The sequence below is a fragment of the Molothrus aeneus genome, chromosome 6, assembly GCF_037042795.1.
Source record: "Molothrus aeneus isolate 106 chromosome 6, BPBGC_Maene_1.0, whole genome shotgun sequence".
Taxonomy (NCBI): Eukaryota; Metazoa; Chordata; class Aves; order Passeriformes; family Icteridae; genus Molothrus; species Molothrus aeneus.
Window position 1 is genome coordinate 14,327,333 of NC_089651.1, and position 21,987 is coordinate 14,349,319.

Genomic DNA, 21,987 nt, shown 5'->3' on the forward strand with positions numbered 1-21,987 from the left:
TTACTCCCATAAACTAGTTTTAAAGAATGGTAAAAAGTAGCTGATAGACATTCTGATCACTTTCCAGAGGGACAGCATGAAGTTTATTGCTTATTCTTAATTGTCAGGAACTCAGAAATCACTATAGTCATGTACTAACTCAAGAAAAGCTTATTTGTCTCGGTGTGAAGTTCCTTTACTACCTGATTTGCTGTTATGCTCTGACCATCTCTTAATAAGTGAAGAAGCACAGCAGAGTTTTCAAGCAGTCCAGCATAAAAGAATACAGTAATTTATAGTGATGCAATTGATGAGTGGACAATGAATATTAATGCAGAGTAAACACTATCCAGGCAACTAAAACAGAAACAACTTGCTAACACAAGTGGAATTTGACTTCAAGAGACTCAAGAGAGTTGGGAATTTAACTGTAAGTACTTCCTTTCCATGCAACATCTCAAAGAGAAATCATTGAATAACACAATTCTTTAGGTTGAAAAAGGTCTTTAAGGTCATCAAGTCCAACCTCTAACCCAGCACTGCAAGTCCACCACTAAACCATGTCCCAAAGTGACACATCCACACAACTTTTAAATAACCCTGGGGATGGCAACCTGACCACTTCCCTGGACACCCTGTTCCAATGCTGGACAACCCCTTTGGTGAAGAAATGTTTCCTGATATCCAATCAAAACCTCTCCAGCTACAACTTGAGGCTATTTCCTTCTGTCCTATTACTTGTTAATAGAGCCCACCTGGCTCCAGCCTCCTTCCAGGCAGTTGCAGAGAGTGGTGAGGTCTCCCCTGAGCCTCCTTTTTTCCAGGCCGAACACCCCCAGCTCCTTCAGCCTCTCCTCACAGGATTTGTGCTCCAGACCCTCCACCAGCCCCATTTCCCTTCTCTGGACTCACTCCAGCCCCTCAATGTCTTTCTTGCAGTGAGGGGCCCAGAGCTGGACACAGGATTCAAGGTGTGGCCTCACCAGCACAGGGGGACAATCCCTGCCTGGTCCTGCTGGCCGCACTATGGCTGATCCAGGCCAGGATGCCCTGGGCCTTCTTGGCCCCCTGGGCCCTGCTGGCTCATGTCCAGCTGCTGTCAGCAGCACCCCCAGGTCGTTTTCTGCCCAGCAGGGTCCCAGCCCCTGTGCCCCAGCCTGTGGCCCTGTCTGGGGCTGTTGTGCCCCAAGGACAGGCCCCGGCCCTTGGCCTGGCTGACCCTCACCCAGCCGGCCTCAGCCATGGATGCGGCCTGTCCAGATCCCTCTGCAGAGCCTTCCTGCCCTCCAGCAGATCAGCACTGCCAGCCAGCCTGGTGTGTCTGCAGCTGACTGAGGCTGCCTCCATCCCCTCATCCACAAAACTGATAAAGATTTTGAACAGGACTGGCCCCAGCACCAAGCCCTGGGGATCACCACTGGCACCAGCTGCCAGCTGGATGGAATCCACTCACCCCCAGTCTCTGGGCTCAGCCATCCAGACAGTTTTTTACCCAATGAACAGTGCACTTTTCCAAGCTATGAGCACACAATTTCTCTAGGAAAATGCTGTAGAAAACCTTTCCCTCTTCTACTAAGTGGGTCACCTTGTTATAGAAGGAGATATGGGATATGGGATATATAGGAGTTGGCCAAGCATGATCTGTGTTTCCTAAATCTGTGCTGGCTAGGCCTGATTCCCCTGGTTGTCCTCCATGTGCCACATGATGGCATTCAGGACAATCTGCTCAGTGACCTTCCCAGGTACCAAGGTCAGGCTGACAGGCCTGAAGTTCCCCAGATCCTCCTTCTGGCCACTCTTGTAACTCAATGTCACATTTGCCAACCTCCCCAGCACACCAGTTCTGCTGATAAAGGATGGAAAGTGCCTTGGCAAGCAATTCCATGAGCTCCCTCAGTACCTTTGGGTGGACCCCTCTGGCCTGAAAACTTGTGTCTTAATGTTCACTGACCATTTCCCCTTGGATTATGGGAGATTAATTCTGCTCCCCATTCCTGTCTTTCAGCTCAGGGACCCAGAATAAAACTGGCCTGACTATTAAAGATTGTGACAAAAAAGGTGTTACATACCTCAGCCTTTTGGTCACCCCCTGTCACCATATATCCCCCCTACAATAAAGGATGGAGATTCTCCTTAGCTCTCCTTTTGTTGCTAATGTATTTATAGAAAGATTTTTATTGTCTTTTCGGGCAGTAGCCAGATTGAATTCTAGTTGGCCTTTGGCCCTTCAAATTTTCTCCCTGCATGACCTCATGACATCCCTGTAGTCTTCCTGAGCTGCCTCCCATTCTTCCAGAGGGGAAAGTCACCCTGTTTTTTCCTGAGTTCCAGCCAATCTCCCTGTTCAGCCAGGCTGGTCTCCTTTCACCAGCTCATTCTTTGGCACACAGGGACAGCCTTTTCCTGTGCCTTTAGGATTTCCTTATTGAAAAATGTCCAGCCTTCCTGACTTCTTTACCCTTCAGGATTGCCTCCCAAGGGACTCTGTCAACCAGGCTCCTAATGTCTGCCTCAAGAAGTTCAAGGTAGCAGTTCTGCTGACCCCACTTTCCTACTCTCTAGGAATCAGAAACTGTATCATTTCATGATTCCTGTGTCCAAGATGCCTCCAACCATCACATCACCCACAAGCCCTTCTCTGTTCACAAACAACAGGTCCAGTGAGGTATATTCCCTAGCTGGCTGACCTGGGAAGTAAAATCTAGGTATATAAAGTCAATGGATATTTTCAGATAGCAAGCAGCTCTTAACTCCTCCACAAATGAAAGTAAATATCTTTGATTACTTGAATTTCTACTCCTACTTTAATCATAATCATTTGCTTAACACAAGAATTATCAGGCAAAAAGTGCTGCTGCAAAACCAGGATGCAAAAAGGAATGTAAAATCCTTGCTTTTTTTTTCTTAAGAAAAAGACAGCTGGGAAAATCTGTCCTCCAGCAGCCTCACGGCTGCTCTACTTCCCACTTCCAGATAAGAGCCTTGTAGCTAAGAAAAGCTAGAGCACAGCAATTCTCCACCCTCACCTCAGCTGTGCCACCCCTGCTCCTGTAGCTTTCTGTCACGATCCCAAAAGCCAGGGAAACCCATCTTCTCAAGAAGAATTCCCCATTGCCAGCAGAGTATGACACAGATAATGTTTGCCACAGTAACAATCCTTTTACATCACCAGGAGAGTGTGACAGGACTGAAATATAGAAGAGTAATTAACTCATGGAACACATGCCAATACTTTCTTCAGGGAGTCAGCTGGATTAAAGGTCTCTGCTCTTAGGGAATCTCATGGAGATCCTTCTTCATAAAACTCTTCAGGCAGCTACTGTAAACATTAATGGCACATTTAAAATGAAAATGACCCTCATGTTCTGAAAAAGAACCAAAGGACACTCAGTTGATCAGGGCTGGGACTATCCACAAACAGTAATAATGGCAGTCCCAGGTATGGATCAGGACTATAAGAGCACCATTGAGATCTAGAGAAGTGGTGGGTTAATTTTCAGGTGTACATAGGGTGGGGATGTGAAATGTAACTTTACTCAGAGAAGACTTCCTCAGCAGCAAGATCTTCATCTTTCAAGAAACTTACTTTCCTGGCCCTGTTGTCAGCTGCTCCTGCCTTCTTCCTGCCTGTCAAACCCTCCCCTCCAAACAAGCTCTGAAGTCACCCAATGTCTGTTTAGGAAAGCTATAGGTACTCAAGCTCTGTCCTTATCTCTTTCAATCTTTAAACAAGGGTAGGAGCAACACTTTCTCTGTTCTTCTGGAGGAAATTGTCAGTCACCTCATTTGACCAGAAAACCCCAAAACTATGTCTCCTATTTGCTCTGTTTCTGATCTAGAGCTGAGAAAACCCCATTTTCTTTAGCAGAATGTGGACAAATCTGTCACTGTGCATGTGTTCAGACATTGACTCGTGGGTAACTATGCTTGGATACCTTGCTATGGATTGTGGGGTTTCTCTCCACGCTGTTTCAGTCGAAGTGATCCTGTAAACACTGAAAATTATCCCCTCTGAGAGTACCTTTCAACTCATCCAGTCTTTGGAGTAAGTGACCACTGCACATGTCTGTAAACACATGGGAGAGGAAGACGTGGGGGTTTGGGGGCACAGCTACAATCCTGAGATGAAGCAGGGAGAATTGCCACCACCCCTGACCCCAACATGACTTCTGACAATACCTACAGGGTAGGCCATGAACTTGTTTCTTGGCAGCTGTTGGAGAATGGCAGTGTTTGCTCCAGGGAAGAGGACTGGGGTGACTTTCCCCATGCAGGAACAATTTCAGCCCAAGTGCCACATTTCTAAGCATAGATTGAGGTCAATAAACGTATCATACAATTATGTCCACTGATACTCTGAACATAAGGTGCAATTCAAATAGTTGGAGAGTCAGTGTCAGACTCTTGATTATAATCAAAACCAGCAGCACTGGTAAAACCACTGTAACAATTTACAACCATTTGCTGTGGCAAAAGAGATGAGTAATGGAGCAGCAGGTACATGGGCAGCTCTACTGTGCTTCTCCACAATAAGCAGAGTACTTAAATGCAAAATCCAGCAGTTCTCCTAAATAGGGATATTTTTCAGAATTCTTTCCCCCCATTTTGAAATCCAGCATTTGCTTGGAAACACACAAGGCATTTTAATGTACTTTTCTACAAATGAAGAGGGATGAGATTGGGAAAAAAAAAAAGCAAGTGGAAACCACACAAATGATGTAGTTGTGACACAAATTATTCACCTGGGAAATATGCTGAATATTTTCTTCACCCTCTCAGCCAAATCTCTGCAGGAGAATGTTTTGAGCTGGTGCAGTTAGCTAGGTATTCACAGATAGGACAATTAGGGAGATAAAGTGCCAAGCTGAGAGTCAGAAGATTTTGTTGTAAATAACCTCTTAGCAGTAGGCAAGTGTTGTAAATAACCTCTTAGCAGTAGGCAAGTCACCTCACTGCATGGTAGTTTTACCCATCTGTAAAACAGAGATGATATATTGACTTCTCTTCATAGAACAGAACCTAAAGAACAAAAAATGCTGTATGAGCCTAATTCCAATTCTGCTAGCAGGGATGGAAGGGCTCATGAGTTTGTTAGGCCAAAATCAACCCTTAGAAGTTTTAAGCACCTAGAAATAGTTGTCATTAGTATAACTGGACTCAGAGTCACCAGACAGCAATGCTTGCACAGTTTTTCTTTATCTGGAGTTCTCAAACACAGGGTCAGTCTTGGAAAAAGCAAACATGTAAATAGAAATTTAAGAAATCAACCTGAAATAATGTAATTTCATTCCATCTTTAGACCTTATTCCTAAAATTGTTCAGCATGTCAATCTGCTAGTTAAAACAACGGGAACTTCTAACGGTGGACTGATGGTATCAGTGATGTTTATGTTTTCTTTACTCCTGTAACAGACTAATCACACACCTCCAGAGAATTAGGTGCTGTAGCCAGTGGTTTGGAACACAACTATTCTACTTAGCACTTACTTATATACACCAGCAATAGATGCAGTGTTCTGTGCTGGCAATTTCTCTGCTTCCTAAATATTCACCCAAGTTGTCATTGTGGATTAGCATGGCTATCCAGAATGTGATCCCCGAGGCATGGCCCATGACTGTAATGTTCAAGGGACATTAATAGGATAGTTCAGTAATTTGCCCACATCTCCAGCTTCTCTGTTCTTTTCCTCTTGAATGGAAATAAAATAACAAGGTTGTGGAATTTTAACAAGCATAGAGGAAAAATCATCAGTGCTAAGGGACCCTGAAGAGGCTGTAAGAGCAAGTTCCAGTTCAAGCTACTAGAGATTTATAATGCAATTTAAGAAATTAATTTGAAGAAGGTCAATTTTGTTGCCATTCAAGCACAACAGAGCCTGCAAGCTGCTCCCAAAAGAATCAATGGCTGTTACCAGTGAGCAGCCTGACCCACAACCACTCTGCTCAGACTTGTTTTGAGCTCCTGAATGGATCAATTTGCCCTTGATCACCAAGAATTTCATTTGCAAACCTGGGCTCAGGAGCAGCCGTGACTGTCTCAGAGATTTCAGTGCAGAGCTCTGCTGACTCAGCTGCCTCATTTCAGGATTAGAGCTACCAGCTTGTAGCAGTAGAGGCTTATGAAGCAGCCCAGTTCTTTGCTCCTCCCCAGGAGGACTGCAGCTCTCCCCAAACACAGTTAAGTGATTTTTAAATACATGGCTCAGTACCTGCAGTGTCACGGTTTCTATGGCAGCCGTGCCAGGTTTTTGTTCAGAGTGGCATTAAATAGTGATTCTTATGAACAGAAAGAAATTGCAATGCAGTGAAACCTTAAAACTTAAGAATCCTATTGAAATTAGTGTCTACAAGTATTAAAACGCCCCTACAGCTTTTGCCACATTTTTAAATGTGTTGAGAGACCTAATTATTTCATTGCTCACAGAACACAACAAAACATTACTACATCCCTCTCAGGGGAAATAATTGGCTGATTCTACACAAAGAAAAATGGAGGCAGAGGTGAGATGTGCAGCAAAGACAGTTTATGTTGTGACAAACCAGTGACACCTAAATAGAAGAAAAATTAAGGCCTAGAATGCAATTACTGGTGCATGATAGGTGCACAGTGCATGTCATGTACACCTGTGTGTGTGTGTGTGTGTGTGTGCGCGCGTATGTAAAGTAACAAACATAACTTGAAAATGCTTCTGCCTTCTACCTATCTGTTGTCCATCAGAGGATCAAAATCATACCTCCAAACTCTACCTAACTGTATTTTTTTTTCTTTGAGGCTTGTTTTATTAGTTGGCTTCAAAACAATTGCAAATTAAATGATGATATTATATAGCATTTAGAACAAGCTAATACATCAATGTAGAATGGGAACTGAAATTAAGTCTATCCATTGAATTTCTTTCCTTAAAGACTTGCAGGATCACCCATTGCCTTACAGTGTCTAGGTAATAAGCATTGTGCAACCGAGGTGTAGGATGCTGCCAGTACTGCTCAGTTAACATATCTCAGCATTTGTGGAGCTTCAGAAAGCACATTTTGACTGTTTTTTCTTCCCTTCAACCAAAATACTCATATTGAGCCGTGCCATATTTCGAGTATATTCTCAATACACTTAATTTGCACTTTAAAACCCTAAAAAAATCCTACACTAAATAGCACTTTAAATTGTTTTATAAATGTAAAACCCAGTCACACAGAGAAAACATATGATTCTCAGTCTATCCTCATGGGAATGTGTGGAGCAAAATAGGCAAATCTGACAACCTATTGTCACTATTTACAGACAAGAGTAAATTTTAATCTATCTAGTTTCCAAATTCATGGCCTGCTGTAGTGTTTTGTGTATGTAGTGTCCTGTGGTGGCATTGCAAATACTGTATGTGTTTCAGAGGAGAACATCAGAAAATGGATTGGGTTTTCTTTAAATCCACGTTCTGCTGTCGTATTTCCATAGTAACGTACTCTGTGTGTCTAAAACGTGTACAGCCATTCTGCATGACTGATACTGGAGATGCTATAAAACCATCTGGGTAAATTTTGGGGAGGGGAAGAGCAGGAATTTCCCCCTCAGTAATACTGCACACAGGTGTAAACCAGCACAAACAGAATATACTCAAATACTCAAACAACTCTCAGTCCACTGCCTCTCCAGAGCTCTGAGCGACAGTAGGCTCCATGACAAACAGGTCATCCATGCACCATCCAATGTCATGCAAAAACATACTCTGATTTCTAACGCGGTCTTCTGCTCGCAGGACTAGGAACCACTGCACGCCCCTTTCTGAAAGGGCCCCTCAGTGCGGACGTACAGGTGGCTGCTGTCACACCTAACGAGATCATCTTTTGTTTCTCCTCCCACTTAACAGACTTTATTTTATTTTGGTGCAGTGCACATGTACGCAGTGTCTAGGACAGATGTGCTACCTTTTAGAGTGTCGCTATAGAAGTCTTTAGCTGTGAACCCTTAATTTGCAGCTGGAACTCTAATAAACAGTGCATAGTGTTTCAATAGCCTTCTGCTTATATGTTTGAAGATTCGAAACTGAATGGTGAGGTGGCCAAGGCGGCGCTGGCAAACGAAGACTGTCCCCACATAGACCAGGCTATTACGCCTGATGAGGGCCTGCCCTTTACCCGCTCTGGCACTCGGGAGAGATATGGACCCTGCTTCCTCTTATCAACCGGGGAATATCCCTGCCCGCCTGATGGAGGAATAAGAAAGGGTATGTAGCTGGGGCCCTGTACCACATAGCTAGCAACTGGTTTAAATAACTAAGAGAAAGTCAGCTTAGCTGTAGCACGCGATAGTGCGCTTGCTGTAGAGATGCACGTTTGGGCTGGAAACCACCACCTGATGTCTGCATTTGGAGTTTCTAACCTATTTCTTTCAGAAAGAAAAGCCTGAGGAGCTGTAACTACCCTGTGCAGATATGCTAGGCAGTCGAGTCTTCCACCCCAGCTGGTGCAGGAAGCTTTAGTGGAGGATGCTCTACTATGTCCTTAAATTAGCCCATCCCATAAGGAGAGACCAATTAATGTATCTATCATAGCAATGAAAGTTTGCCACTTGGAAAGCTCACAGAGCTTATCAGACTCTGAGGAGCACAGACTTGGAGGTGGCAGACAGAACAGATAAAACACAAAAGCAAAACATACTCAAGAAAATAAGAAATTATTATTTAGTGACCTTAACAGAGCACTAAAATGAAATATTTGGATATTCATAGCTGGTTAGTTCAAGAGAGAAAGAAAAGCATGGACATCTGTTGGCACAGGTTTCTTAAAATCAGAAAATAATCCATCTAAAATCCTTTCATAAATAAATCATTATTAGTTAGTTTCTCAGACTTCTGACAGGTATGAATCTCTCAGAAGTAGTTTGCTAATGGCCAGAATAATCTATTTAGCAACAGAAGTAAAATCCCATTAAAAAAGCATTCCCTTCTTAAAAGAGACTGTTTTGCTAAATAATTTAATGTGAGGCAACCATACAAACCCAAAATTAGATCTACATCTATATGCATCAAAGGAATGGGAAAATTGGAAAAGAACTCACTCTCTTCGAATCAGTGTTTACCACTGGTGTACTGTATATAGTATAAGATAGAGTCAATATTTTAAAACTGCAAAGACTGTATGACATAACCATACACTGAGTATGGAGTATGGAATTCTCATGTGCCATTGTATGATGGGCAATAGTTATAGTAAATGCCAGTTATAGATAGTGTATGTATTTATAAGTCTAAAGCTTATCATCAACAAAGATACAGTAGGACCACAAGACTTTCATATGAAAGTATATCCTCTAAAATTTACCTTTGTAGCAAAGCGTTTTACTTGATTCTGTATTGGATAAGCATTGGCCGTGTTCATTCAGCCTGGGCGAGTTCAGGTGGTTCCAGTGGATCAGGGGAACACTCCAAATGGCACATCCTTTGGGATGGGGAATGTATGGTTTTCATGATGCACTGCAACCTCCTCTCGTTCCTGAATGAAACAGAGGCTGGTTGGCTAAAGAGTAATATACGTCAGCATATTGTTGGCCTGTTTGAAACATGTTGAGAGCATCTTAATTGTTGTTCCAACAGAATTTCATCCATAGTTTGTGCAACTCTCTGTACACTTGCTGAGCTGTTTACGTGCATGCCTGAAAAAGAAGGGGGGAGGGAGGGAGGGAAATTGAATGCATGCAATTTTGTTTTCTTTCTTTTTCTTTTCTTTTTTTTTAATGCTGAGAACAAAGGAGTAGTATCTCTACAGCAACACATTCAATTCTATGGATTTTGCTGCCTTGTCCCCCTCCTGCCCCACAAAGATACCACAAACCTTAATTTTGCCTGAGGTCACAATGCATGAAGTGGAAGGGAGAGGTATGTGTGAGTGTATGACGGAGACATAGAAAATCCCTCCCACTGACTCTTCTTTTTTTTAGGGTACAACCATGTTGCTGCCTGTAGGATCAATTACATAGCCTGACCATCTTGAGAAATGATGATTTTTTTTTTTTTAATGTATATATTTTAAATTTTTTCTGTATTCCAACGGCCTTCTGAGTCATGTTGCAAGCGATACTACTCTCGGCATGTCCGTGCATGCAGATGCTATTGAACTGGCTACGATGTTGACCTCATTCTTAGTCCATTCTGTCATTGATCCAATGCTGTACTTTGCATTTTTCTTTTAAATGAAGGTTACGAAATGTCACGGAGCCTTAACAGCATAGCTGGCATAAGTGGAAAAGCGATAGGATTATCCTCAGTGTCTGCGCCCTACAGCTCTCCTAGCCCAGTGAGACGTTCTTGGTCTCCCATCCCATCTATTTTGTAGCATGGATCAGTAGCAGAGAATGGTCTAAAAAGCTTTACTTTCAATTAGCCTATGCGATGTTGCATATAGTCCAGGTGACTAAGTCTGAAGATGCAATGTCTCACAGTAGCACCCGCTGCAAACGGTGTTACTTCTGATGCTTAGGTGACAACACTCCTAAATAGCACTCAGATGACAATAGGCAGGCATTGGCGTAGCACTGGTGGGCCATACGTGCTGCATGGTATCACTACATAGGATGAAGGGTAGATGCACCAGATGGCTTCCTTCCTGGTGCATCCTGCTAGTCTATGCTTATTGTGGCTAATGGTGGATCTACTGGCTCTGTATGGAATGGGTTAGGCGTTTAGTCGATGCTGAAACATGCCAACGATGGAAGATTTTGCTTTTCTCAGGATATTTTTGAGCCATAGGAACCCTGCAGGAGTTTGAGCAAACGAGCACAGTAGGATGAAACTTTGCATGGGCACCTATTTTAAGCTGAAAGCAATACTCAGACACACTGTAGAGAGGTCTCAGTCTGGCTGACTGCATGGGAAAAAAAAATCCTGTTGAAGAAGAATATGGCTGCCTCTGCATGTAGCTATCTCACCTTTTCCTCCTTCCTTTAACACTAAGATGCCGAGCTTGATGTGAAAAGCGCAGGGAAGAAGCTCAAGTACTGATTGTATTCTTTACATGCAGATCTTTGCAAAGAAAGTCCAGTCATTGCTAAATATATGCCAACAGAGGCAGTCAGAGTGACCTGACAAGGCAAGATGGAGATGAACATTGATGGCTAATAAACATCTCTGTGGAACTGTGCAGGCATAGAAGACCTTCTCATTTGGACAAAGTTAACTCGCTCCATGCAGGTTTTATGGATGATTCTTCGTGGTTCTGGAGTTGTACTAGAGATGCAGGCTTTTTCTACGGCCAAAATGTAACAAAACTGTAGAAGACCTTTCTTTTTTTTTAATCTATTTTTTTGTTCCAAAGCATGACTTGCATGAAGACAAAAATGAAAATGAAAAAAAAACCCAAAAAAACAACAACAACAAAAAAAAAACACCAACAAAACAACACACACACAAGAAACACTGCAAATGTATGATTAAGGAGAAAAAAGAAAAAAAAAAGCAAAGTTATATATTTTCTTTCAAAGCTCTTTACTTTTACATACATTGTTGTAGCGAAAATGTAAAACATTATAAAACTGTACATTTCTTTGCTATGGATCGCTTCTTTTTGTATACAAGATAAAGAGTAATGGTTTTAAAAAGTGCAATCAGGCAGTCATCGGTCATATTGACCACGCCTTCACAGTTCATCACACCGACATGGAAATCAAGAACTTTTAATCCAGCTAGAAGTGTATAAAAAATAAGAAAAACTTTTTCCTGTCTGTTTTTGTTGGCATGCTTGTGACACATGGGACCTTCCTTCGGACCTGACAGTAAGAGCTGGTTAATTTTCCAGCTCTGGTTATGTTGTATTTTATCGATGTATAGATCCAACGTAAAGACCCTTCATAAATTGTTCATATTAAGTAATCAGTATGAATTTTAAACAAAGAGGTGTTATTTTAAAACTGGGACTTATAGTACAAAATCAGGAAAATACTCAAGTATAAATGGTCTCAAAGTTTAAGAAACAAGACAACAGCATTGTATGCAATTTAGTACTGAGTAAAATGCATGCACAATGTTATGCAAAACAATTCTAGCATGAAAATAAATTTTGTATCATGGTTTCAGTGCCTGCTGTATAGTGTAAAGGGGAATCCTTTTCTGAAGCAATCAGGGGTTTCCAGAGACTTGCTTCTAAAATCTTGAATAAATACAGTGTTCTCAACAGAAATGTAGGAGAAAAGCTTGGTATTGCTTTGGTTCTACAATGCTAATTTTGGTTAGTAGATAATAAATGAAGCCTGCAAACACTTGATACAACCGATGTCTAAAGAATTCACACCATTAGTAATTTTACAAGGGAAGATTAAAAACCCCTATAATGATCTAGGTATCTTCCTTTTCCCTCCCCAACAATAATAAATGTTTGTCTTTTTAGCTGATTAAATGAATTCAGTTTTTCTTACTTCTTCGGGCCCTGTCCTTCACTTGTTCATCACTGAGCCACACCACTTCACCTGATCCGAAACGGAAAGAAATCCACGTGTCCGAGTCACACTTGATTTGCCACACAAAACATGCACCAGTAAGATCTGAGAAACACAATGGGATTAAGTTTCATTTTAGATGCTACAAATGACAGCCATGGACTATGTGCCAACAGCATTGTAGTTGACTGAGCAATTTTGGTAAAGTACTTCTATAAAGGAAGGATACACATCTTTATCCTCACGTGAGGAACTTCAAAAAAGCTGGCAATCTTCTAGGCAACCTACAGCATCTGCAACTACTGACGGGAATGGAAATGTAAAGGAATAGTATCCTCCCTATAGCCTGAAGGAAGTAGAGATTAAACCCAAAAAAAAAAAAAAAACCAAACAGAAGAAACGCTCATGGCTCTGGTAAGTGCTAAATTATACACAAAAAACCCCCAACTGCAGCAGGACCTTGTCATCACAAAACTCTACTCCAAAAGAAATACAAGGAAGACCTCAAGCTGTGTTTTAGGAATAGAGGAAAGGCTGTACATAATTAGAGTACTCCTTTGTAGTCCTTGATACAGCATTAAGCACTTGATTTCTGCTTTAGTTTCTCCCAAGAACTATTTTTCTCACACTGTTTCTATGCCGTCATTCTCAGAAGATAAATTTCTTACCTCCAGAGGTAAGATCCAGATTCATCCAGGATTTGCTTAATGAACAACTTTTCCTCTTATAACGTATTAAGAATCCAGAAATAGATTTATCTATCCCATTTTTTATTTAACAGCGACTCAAGGGCCCAGTGCTAATTCTCCGTTACCATAAGGAATACCAACAATTCAGCCCTGTAAATCCTATGTAGGTCTTCACCTTCCACTGCACTTTGCATCTATCTGAGCCTTAGAGGACAGGCTGGGGACAACTGTCATTCTGTGCTACATTTTACATTCCTCACTCTCGTTTTAATTTAGATTCCCCTCTCTGCTCAGTCTGATTTGAGGTAACCACGTCTTCTGGGTGACTTCTATAAACCCTTCAGAAACAGAACCATCCACTGCCCTTCAAGAGATGCTATAATGCTTAAGATCTGTTTGACCCCAGAGCTCCCCTTGCACAACAGTGGCAGCTCTGACAACACAGGGTGAGGGAAACAAGAGAAGTGGAAAATCTCACAAGTTATTGCATTGAATCCTAAGGGAAATTTACCACATCGTCCCAGCTGCCTTGCAGTTAAGGAGCTTTTGCTTGGGTACTATGATTAAAACATTAACTCCTTCATGCCTGCCCCCTCTCCCTACAGGAGGTGCGTGTCTTTATTAAAGCATTAAAACTATCCATGCGGGTAGATTCTGACTTCAGGCTTCAGTAATGCCACCAGCTACTCCTGAGTTCACACCATTGCAAGTAAGAGCAGAAGTTGGTTTTGCAGCTCAGTTATATTCTGCCTGTTTCCAGCTGTAAAGGAACATCTGTGCTTCCTCCTCTGTAAACTCAGCTTTTAGCAGTGAGTTCCCAGCTCTAAGACCCAGTGCTGGCCCTTCATCTGTACCCACTGGCAAGTAATTAGTGGCTTATTAATTGCTAATATTTAAAGCTCAACCACAACTTCTACATATAGAGCTTTTCCTCTGACTGCATGAAGGTACTCCTTTTTTCTGGACCAACCTGATGTGTCTCCACAATTGAAATTTCAGACAGAAGAAATTTCTGAGAAGAGGTTTCTGCTTTCTCACTCCACCAAAAAAAAAAAAAAAAACCAAAAAACCCTAGCTAAAACCACTGTGATAACAGTCAAGTGCAGCAGTCATTAATCTGGATAAAGTGATTTTTCATGTAAATTGCCTCCTCTCTCCTTAAAGTTTCAGGGCCAAAAAGAAAATACATCACTGAAACAAATGTCTGCTAGGACAAATGAGCCAACTGAAATACAGAAGAGAGCAAGCAGGGCTAAGGCAAGAGCATTCAAAAAAGAACTGAGCACAAAGCTGCCTACAAAAAAGATATCCTGAAGATATTACCCTGCCAGTTTGCATATCCCTTTCATAATTTCAAAACAAGGCAGCATACTTTTCTGCTTTACATATAAATCCTGGAAGGAACTTTGCCTCTGAGCTCACACACAAACTACCTTCACTTCAGGAAAACATGCTTAAATGATGCAGGTTATTTTTAAGTCACTCACTTACTTGAGTTTGGGCATAAAATACCTGTCTGTTCAGGACTCCCAAAGCCTCTGCATTCATCTAGGACTGTAAGTGCCCAGTTTTTCTCCTAGGGAAATACAAATGTTCATTTGCAATCAAGAACAATATTTGAATTCAAATTTAACCAAATGTTAAAAAACAGGTCCAGAACTGCATCCCTTGACTTTTGTTATCTGATAAAGCAAATGCTATTACAAGATATATTCCCTGTCTCAGCCTGGCAAAGCCAGGTTTTCCACTCTCAGCATTCACCTGAACATTTAAAAAACTTCATACAAGTGCCTAGGTCCAAACATCTCCAGACACCAAATATTAAAAGTGTGTGCTCCGAGGGTTCTGTCGTTTTTCCTGCTGCCCAAGCTAGAGATTCCTTGGGCAGCAAAAGGCAAAATGTTACATTTGTGTTAGCTCAGCTGTCACTCTGAGGTACCTGCAGTGCCTCTGGACTCAAAGGGCTTAGCAGGGATGACACAGCCTGTGCAGAGGCTGCTGACTGTGAGTCACAGCAGCACAAGAGCACGCAAGGCTTAAGCCCAGGGAAAGCAGCTCAGCAGGGGCCACGCTTTGCTGGGGTGGTGTCAGTGCAAGTGGGTGACTGGAGGAAAGGCAGTAGCTCAGGAGGTGGGAAATGAGAAGGACTCAGGATGAGTTTGGAAAATGGGTTATGCAAGCAGGAGCAGTGGAAACAGCAAGCAGCGGAGAGTGGGAAAGAAGAGCAAGGAGAGAGGGAAAGAATGGCAGTGAGATTAACTCAAAATAATCCTCAAGAGCCACTAGCCTACAAGGTAGGGCCTTGGCCTGGGACTCAGGAAATGGGAATTTTATTCTTGACTCCCCTGTGGACATGCTGGGTTACCTTGGTTGGGCCAATTTAATTTTTTGTGCCTCTGCTTCTGTTTCTGCGTCATTATGCTCTTTTTAAAGTGTTCTGATGTCAAAAGAGGAAAAGCCATATTTAAGAAGGAATAGTTATTATAATCTACTCAGAATTAAGGCACCAGAGGAGAGAAGCATCTCTTCATTATTTAAAAGATGCCATATTTCCCTGTCTGCAGAAGAACACAATGCCCCTGTAGGAATCCCTTTTCTTTTGTACTTTAAAGCAGAGAATTATTATGGAAAATTATTAAGCACCCACACAGTTAAAATGACAGAGCATTTTCATTACTGATTGGCAACTCCTCTGCTGCCCTAATTTAGGTACCACATGTCTTCACGCATTCAAATCAGTAAAAACAAAACAAAAGCTAAACTCACTTGACATTTGCAGCCAAAAACTAAAGTCATGTCAGAACATTAAAAATCTCCCAATTCCTGGCCTCACTTCTAAATTAAAAAAAAAAAAAAAGTAAAAATGCAGTCTGCTATCTGCTAGCAAAGTGTTCACATATACTTAAAAGAACTCTGGTGATGAGGGAGTACTGGAACAATATTGAATTGACATTCTGAAACTCTACTTACAACTCTCAACCCCAAAACCTGAAGACAGAACTCCCTCCAAAGACTGCATAGTATCTGGATAATCAGGTGGTCTACAGGCAAAGCAGCCTGGAAACAGATGAGGAAGTTGGAAACAGACTGAGAGAGAGGCTAACCAACACAGGAATTGGACTTACACTGCACCCCTACCAAACTGCAAAGGTACATCTGGAAATGAGACAAAATCCAACATGTCACAAAACAAAAATGCCAGAGAAAATTTTGCAAAATAAATGTCACCCCTGAATTTTCTCCTCTTTCAGCCAGCTTTTATTCAGGCATAACTACTTTGTTGTTCTTGTTTCCAATCAAGCTGAAGAATGTGTTCTCCCAATACTCTAAATTTATGCTTCCTTACTCTCCCAGAAGGAAACACATGGTTCATCCAGGCCATGATTCAAATACAGAGACTATTTTCACTGCTGAATATTTTCAGTCACATACTCTATTTCAATGTTTTACAGAGGCACTGATGAGTAAAAACTGCTGCTGCATTAAAAACAGGTGAATGCTGAGACAACTGACTGATGAACCTGAATGAAATGCACAAATAGCTCAAGACTGTGCCTGACTTCAGTCCTTTAACATCTAAATGGGTTACAAAACAACAAGGGCTCTACACATGCAGTTCCTTCAAATTAGCTTCAAAGGCACATATGATACAGACCTACATCTTCAGTTATATTCACCCAGTAGAAGGCCATTTCCAGAAAAGCAAAGCATTTAAATTCAAGGCTATTATTCTTGCTAACATAGAGCAAAACATGCAAGATCAGCATTAACTGGGAAATAAGAACAGCACAAAAGCTAAAGCAAAAGAACAAAGCATGTACTGCCTCTTTTTTGCACATGTATCAAGATATTAATATATAAAAAGTTAAAAGTGGCCAATTATTTTTGTGTCAGCTGGAGTTGTCAGCAAATTCCATATAAGTGCCACTTTTCTACTGTGCACATTTTGAACCACAATCAAAACCACACAAAATTATTCTCAACCCGAGGCTGTATCCATTCCAAGCCTTTGGAATTTTCAGCTAGTAGTAAATAGCATAAGCAGGACTCAAATACTGATAAAAAAATTCTGGAGTCCTTTTCAAGAAAATAACTAGCTAAAAGAAAAAGCCCAAGACTTACCATGCACCATAAAAATATCAAAATCGCTCAGAGTGACCAAGGTCTCTCATTGTCTTGATCTCTAACATGGAAAAAGGAACTGGAAGTCCCAAAATTACTTAAGTCTTGTTTAAATCAGATCCAGAGTTCATGGAATCAAATGGAAAAAACAGTAAGTATTTGATTAAATGCTGGACTAGACCAGAGGCCTGATCAAAGTATTTCTGAGTCTGCAAGGTGAAGACAGATGTTGCTGTTTTTGCTGAGGAGAACTGGAAATTTCAAGATATGCTATGGATGAGAAAACACCCAAACACTGCAGGTCAACAACTCACATTATTATAAATAAACAATGGGAGAAGAATAACATCTATGAAACAGAATAGTTTGTCTCTCATCTCACTCCCACCACACCGGCAGGCTGGAATGCTGTTATGTCATGAGATTATTCAGTCCTCAGGAGCTGTATCTTGGCTCTGTCCTCCCCCTCCTTTTCCCTATGTTTTAGATGACTGCATCAGGCTCTCTATTGCCATTCATTTAAATATTTTTCCATGGTCACCTTTCTCTTGTACATTCAAATAGATCTCCTTGATCCGTTGTCCATCCTCATTTCTAAGTCTCACGACTCAACACATGCCATAAAAAGCACAATCAAATCACTTTCTCCCACCCTCCCCACAATCTCTCTGTGCCCAAAACATGCAGCTGAGAAAAAGCTCCTGTCACTCATTCAGAAGTGACCTTTGTGGTGATTGCAGATGGTAAGACTAGTCAGACACCAAAAGGACTGCCCACATGCAGACAGAGAAGTCAGTGTTGTATAAGGAGCAGTGACTGGGCAAACCATCTTCCATCTTTCAAATGAACACACTTCAAATACAGAGCCTGGCACGCTGAGCACAAATGCATCAAATAACTCAGAATGCCACACCAAGTCAAATAACATCAGTGACCACCAAGTGGCCCAAAAAAATCTGCCAAGAGACAGAAACTTCTGACACAACACATCATCCTACCAACATTCTTTGAACTGGAACAGGAGCATCTTGTGCAGGTGCACATGGAGGTTTCATGAGTACATCTGCAGATCTCTTAGGACTTCAAATAATAGAAAGGCACACAACAGCTTTCTTCTCTTTCCCCCCTCCACCAAAAGGCCTGAAAATTCTCTGGACTGAAGGTCAGCAGTTCACAACTTGTTCTCTCTCATGAATGTCAGCTCACTGGCAGGTTTACTTATCTTCAGAAAACAGGAGGGGAGAGCAGCTGCACAGACACGTGGTTAACTTGTTCCAGTGTCTTTTTGTAAATATATATATATATATTATAAACTTTGTCAGTTCATTTCCAATTGAACCTGAATGCAGAATGCTTATGTAACAGGCTTCTTGCTTCATTTACCACAGAAGACCTGTTAAAGAACTCTATGAATCAGAGCACACTGGGTCTGCATTTTGCCTTGCAGAGACTGACCTTATCCATGAGGATTATCAACAGGCAACAGTCATAAACTCTTAATATCAGCATGGAAAGTTGTCTTCTTCCACTTGATTAGGAACTTTTCACTGTGTGCTCCCTTCCTCACAGAGAAAGCCATAGCTGATTTTGTACAGTGCTTTATTCTGCAAACAAAGCCACTGACATACAAAACAGGGCATTCACTTCTGAAAGAATGAGCAGCAACTTGGTTTTGACATTCAGCCATGTACCTTTTACAATGAATTCTATTCACTCTCTGTACTACAGCAGCACCTAGAAGCCCTGACTGATGACAAAGCCCTCACTACGTCAAGAAAAGTCATTACTTCCCAAAGTCTTCAAGCTATATAGGCACAACAAAGGAGAGAAAAACGCAGTTCCCGCCTTTCAAAGATGAAGATCAGATGCAGATATGAAACACCAGATCAGGACCAGGAACAAACTCACATACTCCTTTGCTTCTTCACCATATCACCCCAAATCATTCCTTGCGTTCCAAAAGTGTGTTCATGTTACAGGCATGAAAAATTGAAAACAATTTCAAATACCCAATTCACATTTATTTATTACATAATTTGTTGGACTCCTCTGCAATGAACTGCAGCTACAGCACACACAGTCACAACATGTCCAGTCCAGTAAACCTCATGTAAGGCACATATTGGCATGATTAATCAAGGAACAGACTTATTTAGAGGAGATGATTACTGAAGCAAGAGAACACGTTTATTTGGTAGACAGATTTTGCAGAAATCATAAATAGAAACCTCTGACAAGACTGTGAAAGAGAGCATGAGAAACTGTTCAGTGCATATAATAGAGAAGCTTTGGTATCCAGAAAGCGGCATTGAGAACAGTCAATAAATATCAACTTAGATAATTAAAAGTGCAAGAGGTCACAGCCTGGAACAGTATATTGCCATGAAGAGCCACAACTAACACATGGATTAAAAAAAACCATTTTACAACAGAAATCTTAATTCCACATATTTTGCAGAGGATCCATTTGATTATTCTTTTGGTATCTGTAATAGTTAAAATCAACTTCATAGTCTGCTCAAGTTTCTCATCTGTTGAATAGAAAAATAAAATACTCTTGAAAGTCAAGCCAAGAACTATAACTGCTGTAAAATCAAGGGTGAAAAAACCCATGCAGCCCATATTATCACCTTAATTCCTTCCCTTCATGTGTAACCTGATACATCATTAGAAGGTCTTCCTGTCCTATTTCCTAAGAGCCTTTCTCTGAGCACTCTGCAATTCTGTAAGGCTTCTTCCTTGGCAAGCCTGCTTTAAAAATTAAACCACTGTTTAGCAACAGTAGGTCCATTAAAAGGTGCATTTACTACACAGTAGAATTCTCTATATTTAGAACTTGAAATACGTTAAATACCACAGCAAATGTAAGTGTTGTGGGTGGTAAACACCCAGTTTAATGGCATCCACTGTATTTGTATGGAAAAAAAAACCTGTTTTATAAATAGCTTCCAAAATTTTCCTACTAACAGGCAAACACATCTCATTTTACACTTTTTCCTTTCCCCTACAAGTGCTAGGCCTATGTTCTCTGTCAAACCCCCACCTGGAACAAGTGCTGTGGGCATGCTGTGAAATAGCAAATCTGTTGGGCTGCAAAACAGAAGTGAGAACTAACCTGAAATTATCAGGAGCATTCTGGTCTGCCTTTTAGGCTGGAGAACTTGTAAAATCTTTCTGGTTAGATTTGATGTCTTCCTATTCCAAGGCAGATGGAAACACAGGAGCTACATTGGATCAAGCTGTCCTCAGCAGCCACAACTGACTTATGCCCTTTGATAGGAACCTTTTGAATGTTTCTAAGAGCTCTTAGAAGTTTTCCTTCCCTAAGCAGTGGCTTCAGAAACTTCAGGTTTGGTTTGCAAGTTAGTGATAACTTATGCAGGTCTGCATCCCTGTAAATCTATAATAAACTGATGTCTGGCAGAGAACATAATCGATGAAAAATATTGCTCCTTTCACAGTTTAATCAAGACAAAGCTAGTTCAAAAGGGCCTCATTTTCCCTTTTTGCCAGCCTTCTAAATTATATTGCTTCTTTTCTTTTAATCCTAATCTTCTGCTTAAAAACTGTGCATGCATCTAGCCACTTTCACTGGCATTTCTCTGTGACACAATTTTCTGAGCTGCTGGGAGGTCACAACCGCAGTAGAAGTTGGAAGGTGAAAAATTTCATGATGTAAAGATACAATAACAAAAACCACCTTTGTGAGACTATTTCTTCAGACTGAATTTATACATCAGTAAGCCATTAAGCAGTCAGTTTCTTCCTCAAAGACTTCTCAGAAGAACAAGAAAATGTAAATCTGTCTTCAGTTGTATTGCATCCAGGCAGAATGTCTGTAATTCTGTCTGTGGGTAAGAAAGTCAATTCCTGTGGCAAGAACCCAGGAAACAATTTTTAAAATATTACAGCTTTTTATGCATAGTCGTTCCTTTGGGATTTAGGAAAAATAGCTGCAGTTTCCAACTACTGTTAATCATGGGCAGCTCCCCTGTAGTGCCTCTGAGCTACACAATCCAAAGATGTCCATCCACATCCATGATGTTATGATTCCAGGTGTGCTGGGTCTAGTGAGGAGTTTTGACAGAGGGCCATGGAGTGTCCTGCCCCACATCCAATTAAGATCTGTTTTGCACAGCCAAGAGTTTTGACTGGCTTTGGGACATGAACATTTGCTTCTGTGCCATCACCACACATCCCATGTTCATTCCATCCCCAAGAGAAGCACTGGCCACCTGTAAGAGAGGACAGAAAATACAGAATAAACACCACAGAAACACAACAGCTTTGGTTAGTTTTGAGGAGCAGATTGGTCAAGTCATTTTCTGTTTAGGTTCTAAGAAATTCTGCTAAGGTGGGAAAAATATTCTGGTTTTCTTCAAAATGTAAATAAACCCAAATGACTGATTCTCCATCCTGTTCCATATTGTTAGCAACAGAAGAGAGATCAAAATAACAAAGACACTTGAAAATCCCTTAGTAAATACATAGTTCAGTACTTATGCAGAGCCCAGAGAAATCTCTCTGCATTTTAAGAGCCCTCCCCGAAATGATGTAGAATCTCTTTCAAGTTTCCCCTAGTAAGCAGAAGTATGATAAATCAAGAGCAGTGACTTTATTCATTCACAGCATGATCTGCAGGATTGGGCAACACAGAGCCACAGTTCAGCCACATTGCATTTCATTCCTAGCTTCAAGTTCACATGTCACCTCTTTCCTTTAAATACAAGTCTTCAACAGCCTGCCCTACTCTTAATCATCCTACCTCTTGGGCTT

The 21,987-nt window shown here is 41.3% G+C and overlaps 2 protein-coding genes across 7 annotated transcripts in view; one reads left to right on the top strand and one right to left on the bottom strand.

The window, feature by feature from the left end:
- Window positions 1-21,987, top strand: part of KCNC1 (potassium voltage-gated channel subfamily C member 1) — a 123,131-nt gene that overhangs the window by 93,237 nt on the left and 7,907 nt on the right. Inside the window, exons 3-4 of one of the 6 annotated variants that reach the window (XM_066551197.1) lie at window positions 8,010-8,198; window positions 9,911-10,162. The exons of 1 other annotated variant lie outside the window; for it this stretch is intronic. In XM_066551197.1, the coding sequence (XP_066407294.1) occupies window positions 8,010-8,198; window positions 9,911-9,954 (233 nt within the window). In that variant the 3' untranslated portion in view covers window positions 9,955-10,162. 4 more of the 6 variants (XM_066551195.1, XM_066551196.1, XM_066551194.1 and 1 more) reach the window with 4 other exon arrangements.
- Window positions 19,211-21,987, bottom strand: part of SERGEF (secretion regulating guanine nucleotide exchange factor) — a 140,604-nt gene continuing 137,827 nt past the window's right edge. Inside the window, exon 11 of the mRNA XM_066551201.1 lies at window positions 19,211-21,446. Within this exon, the coding sequence (XP_066407298.1) occupies window positions 21,256-21,446 (191 nt within the window). The 3' untranslated portion in view covers window positions 19,211-21,255. The remainder of the gene's footprint in view (window positions 21,447-21,987) is intronic.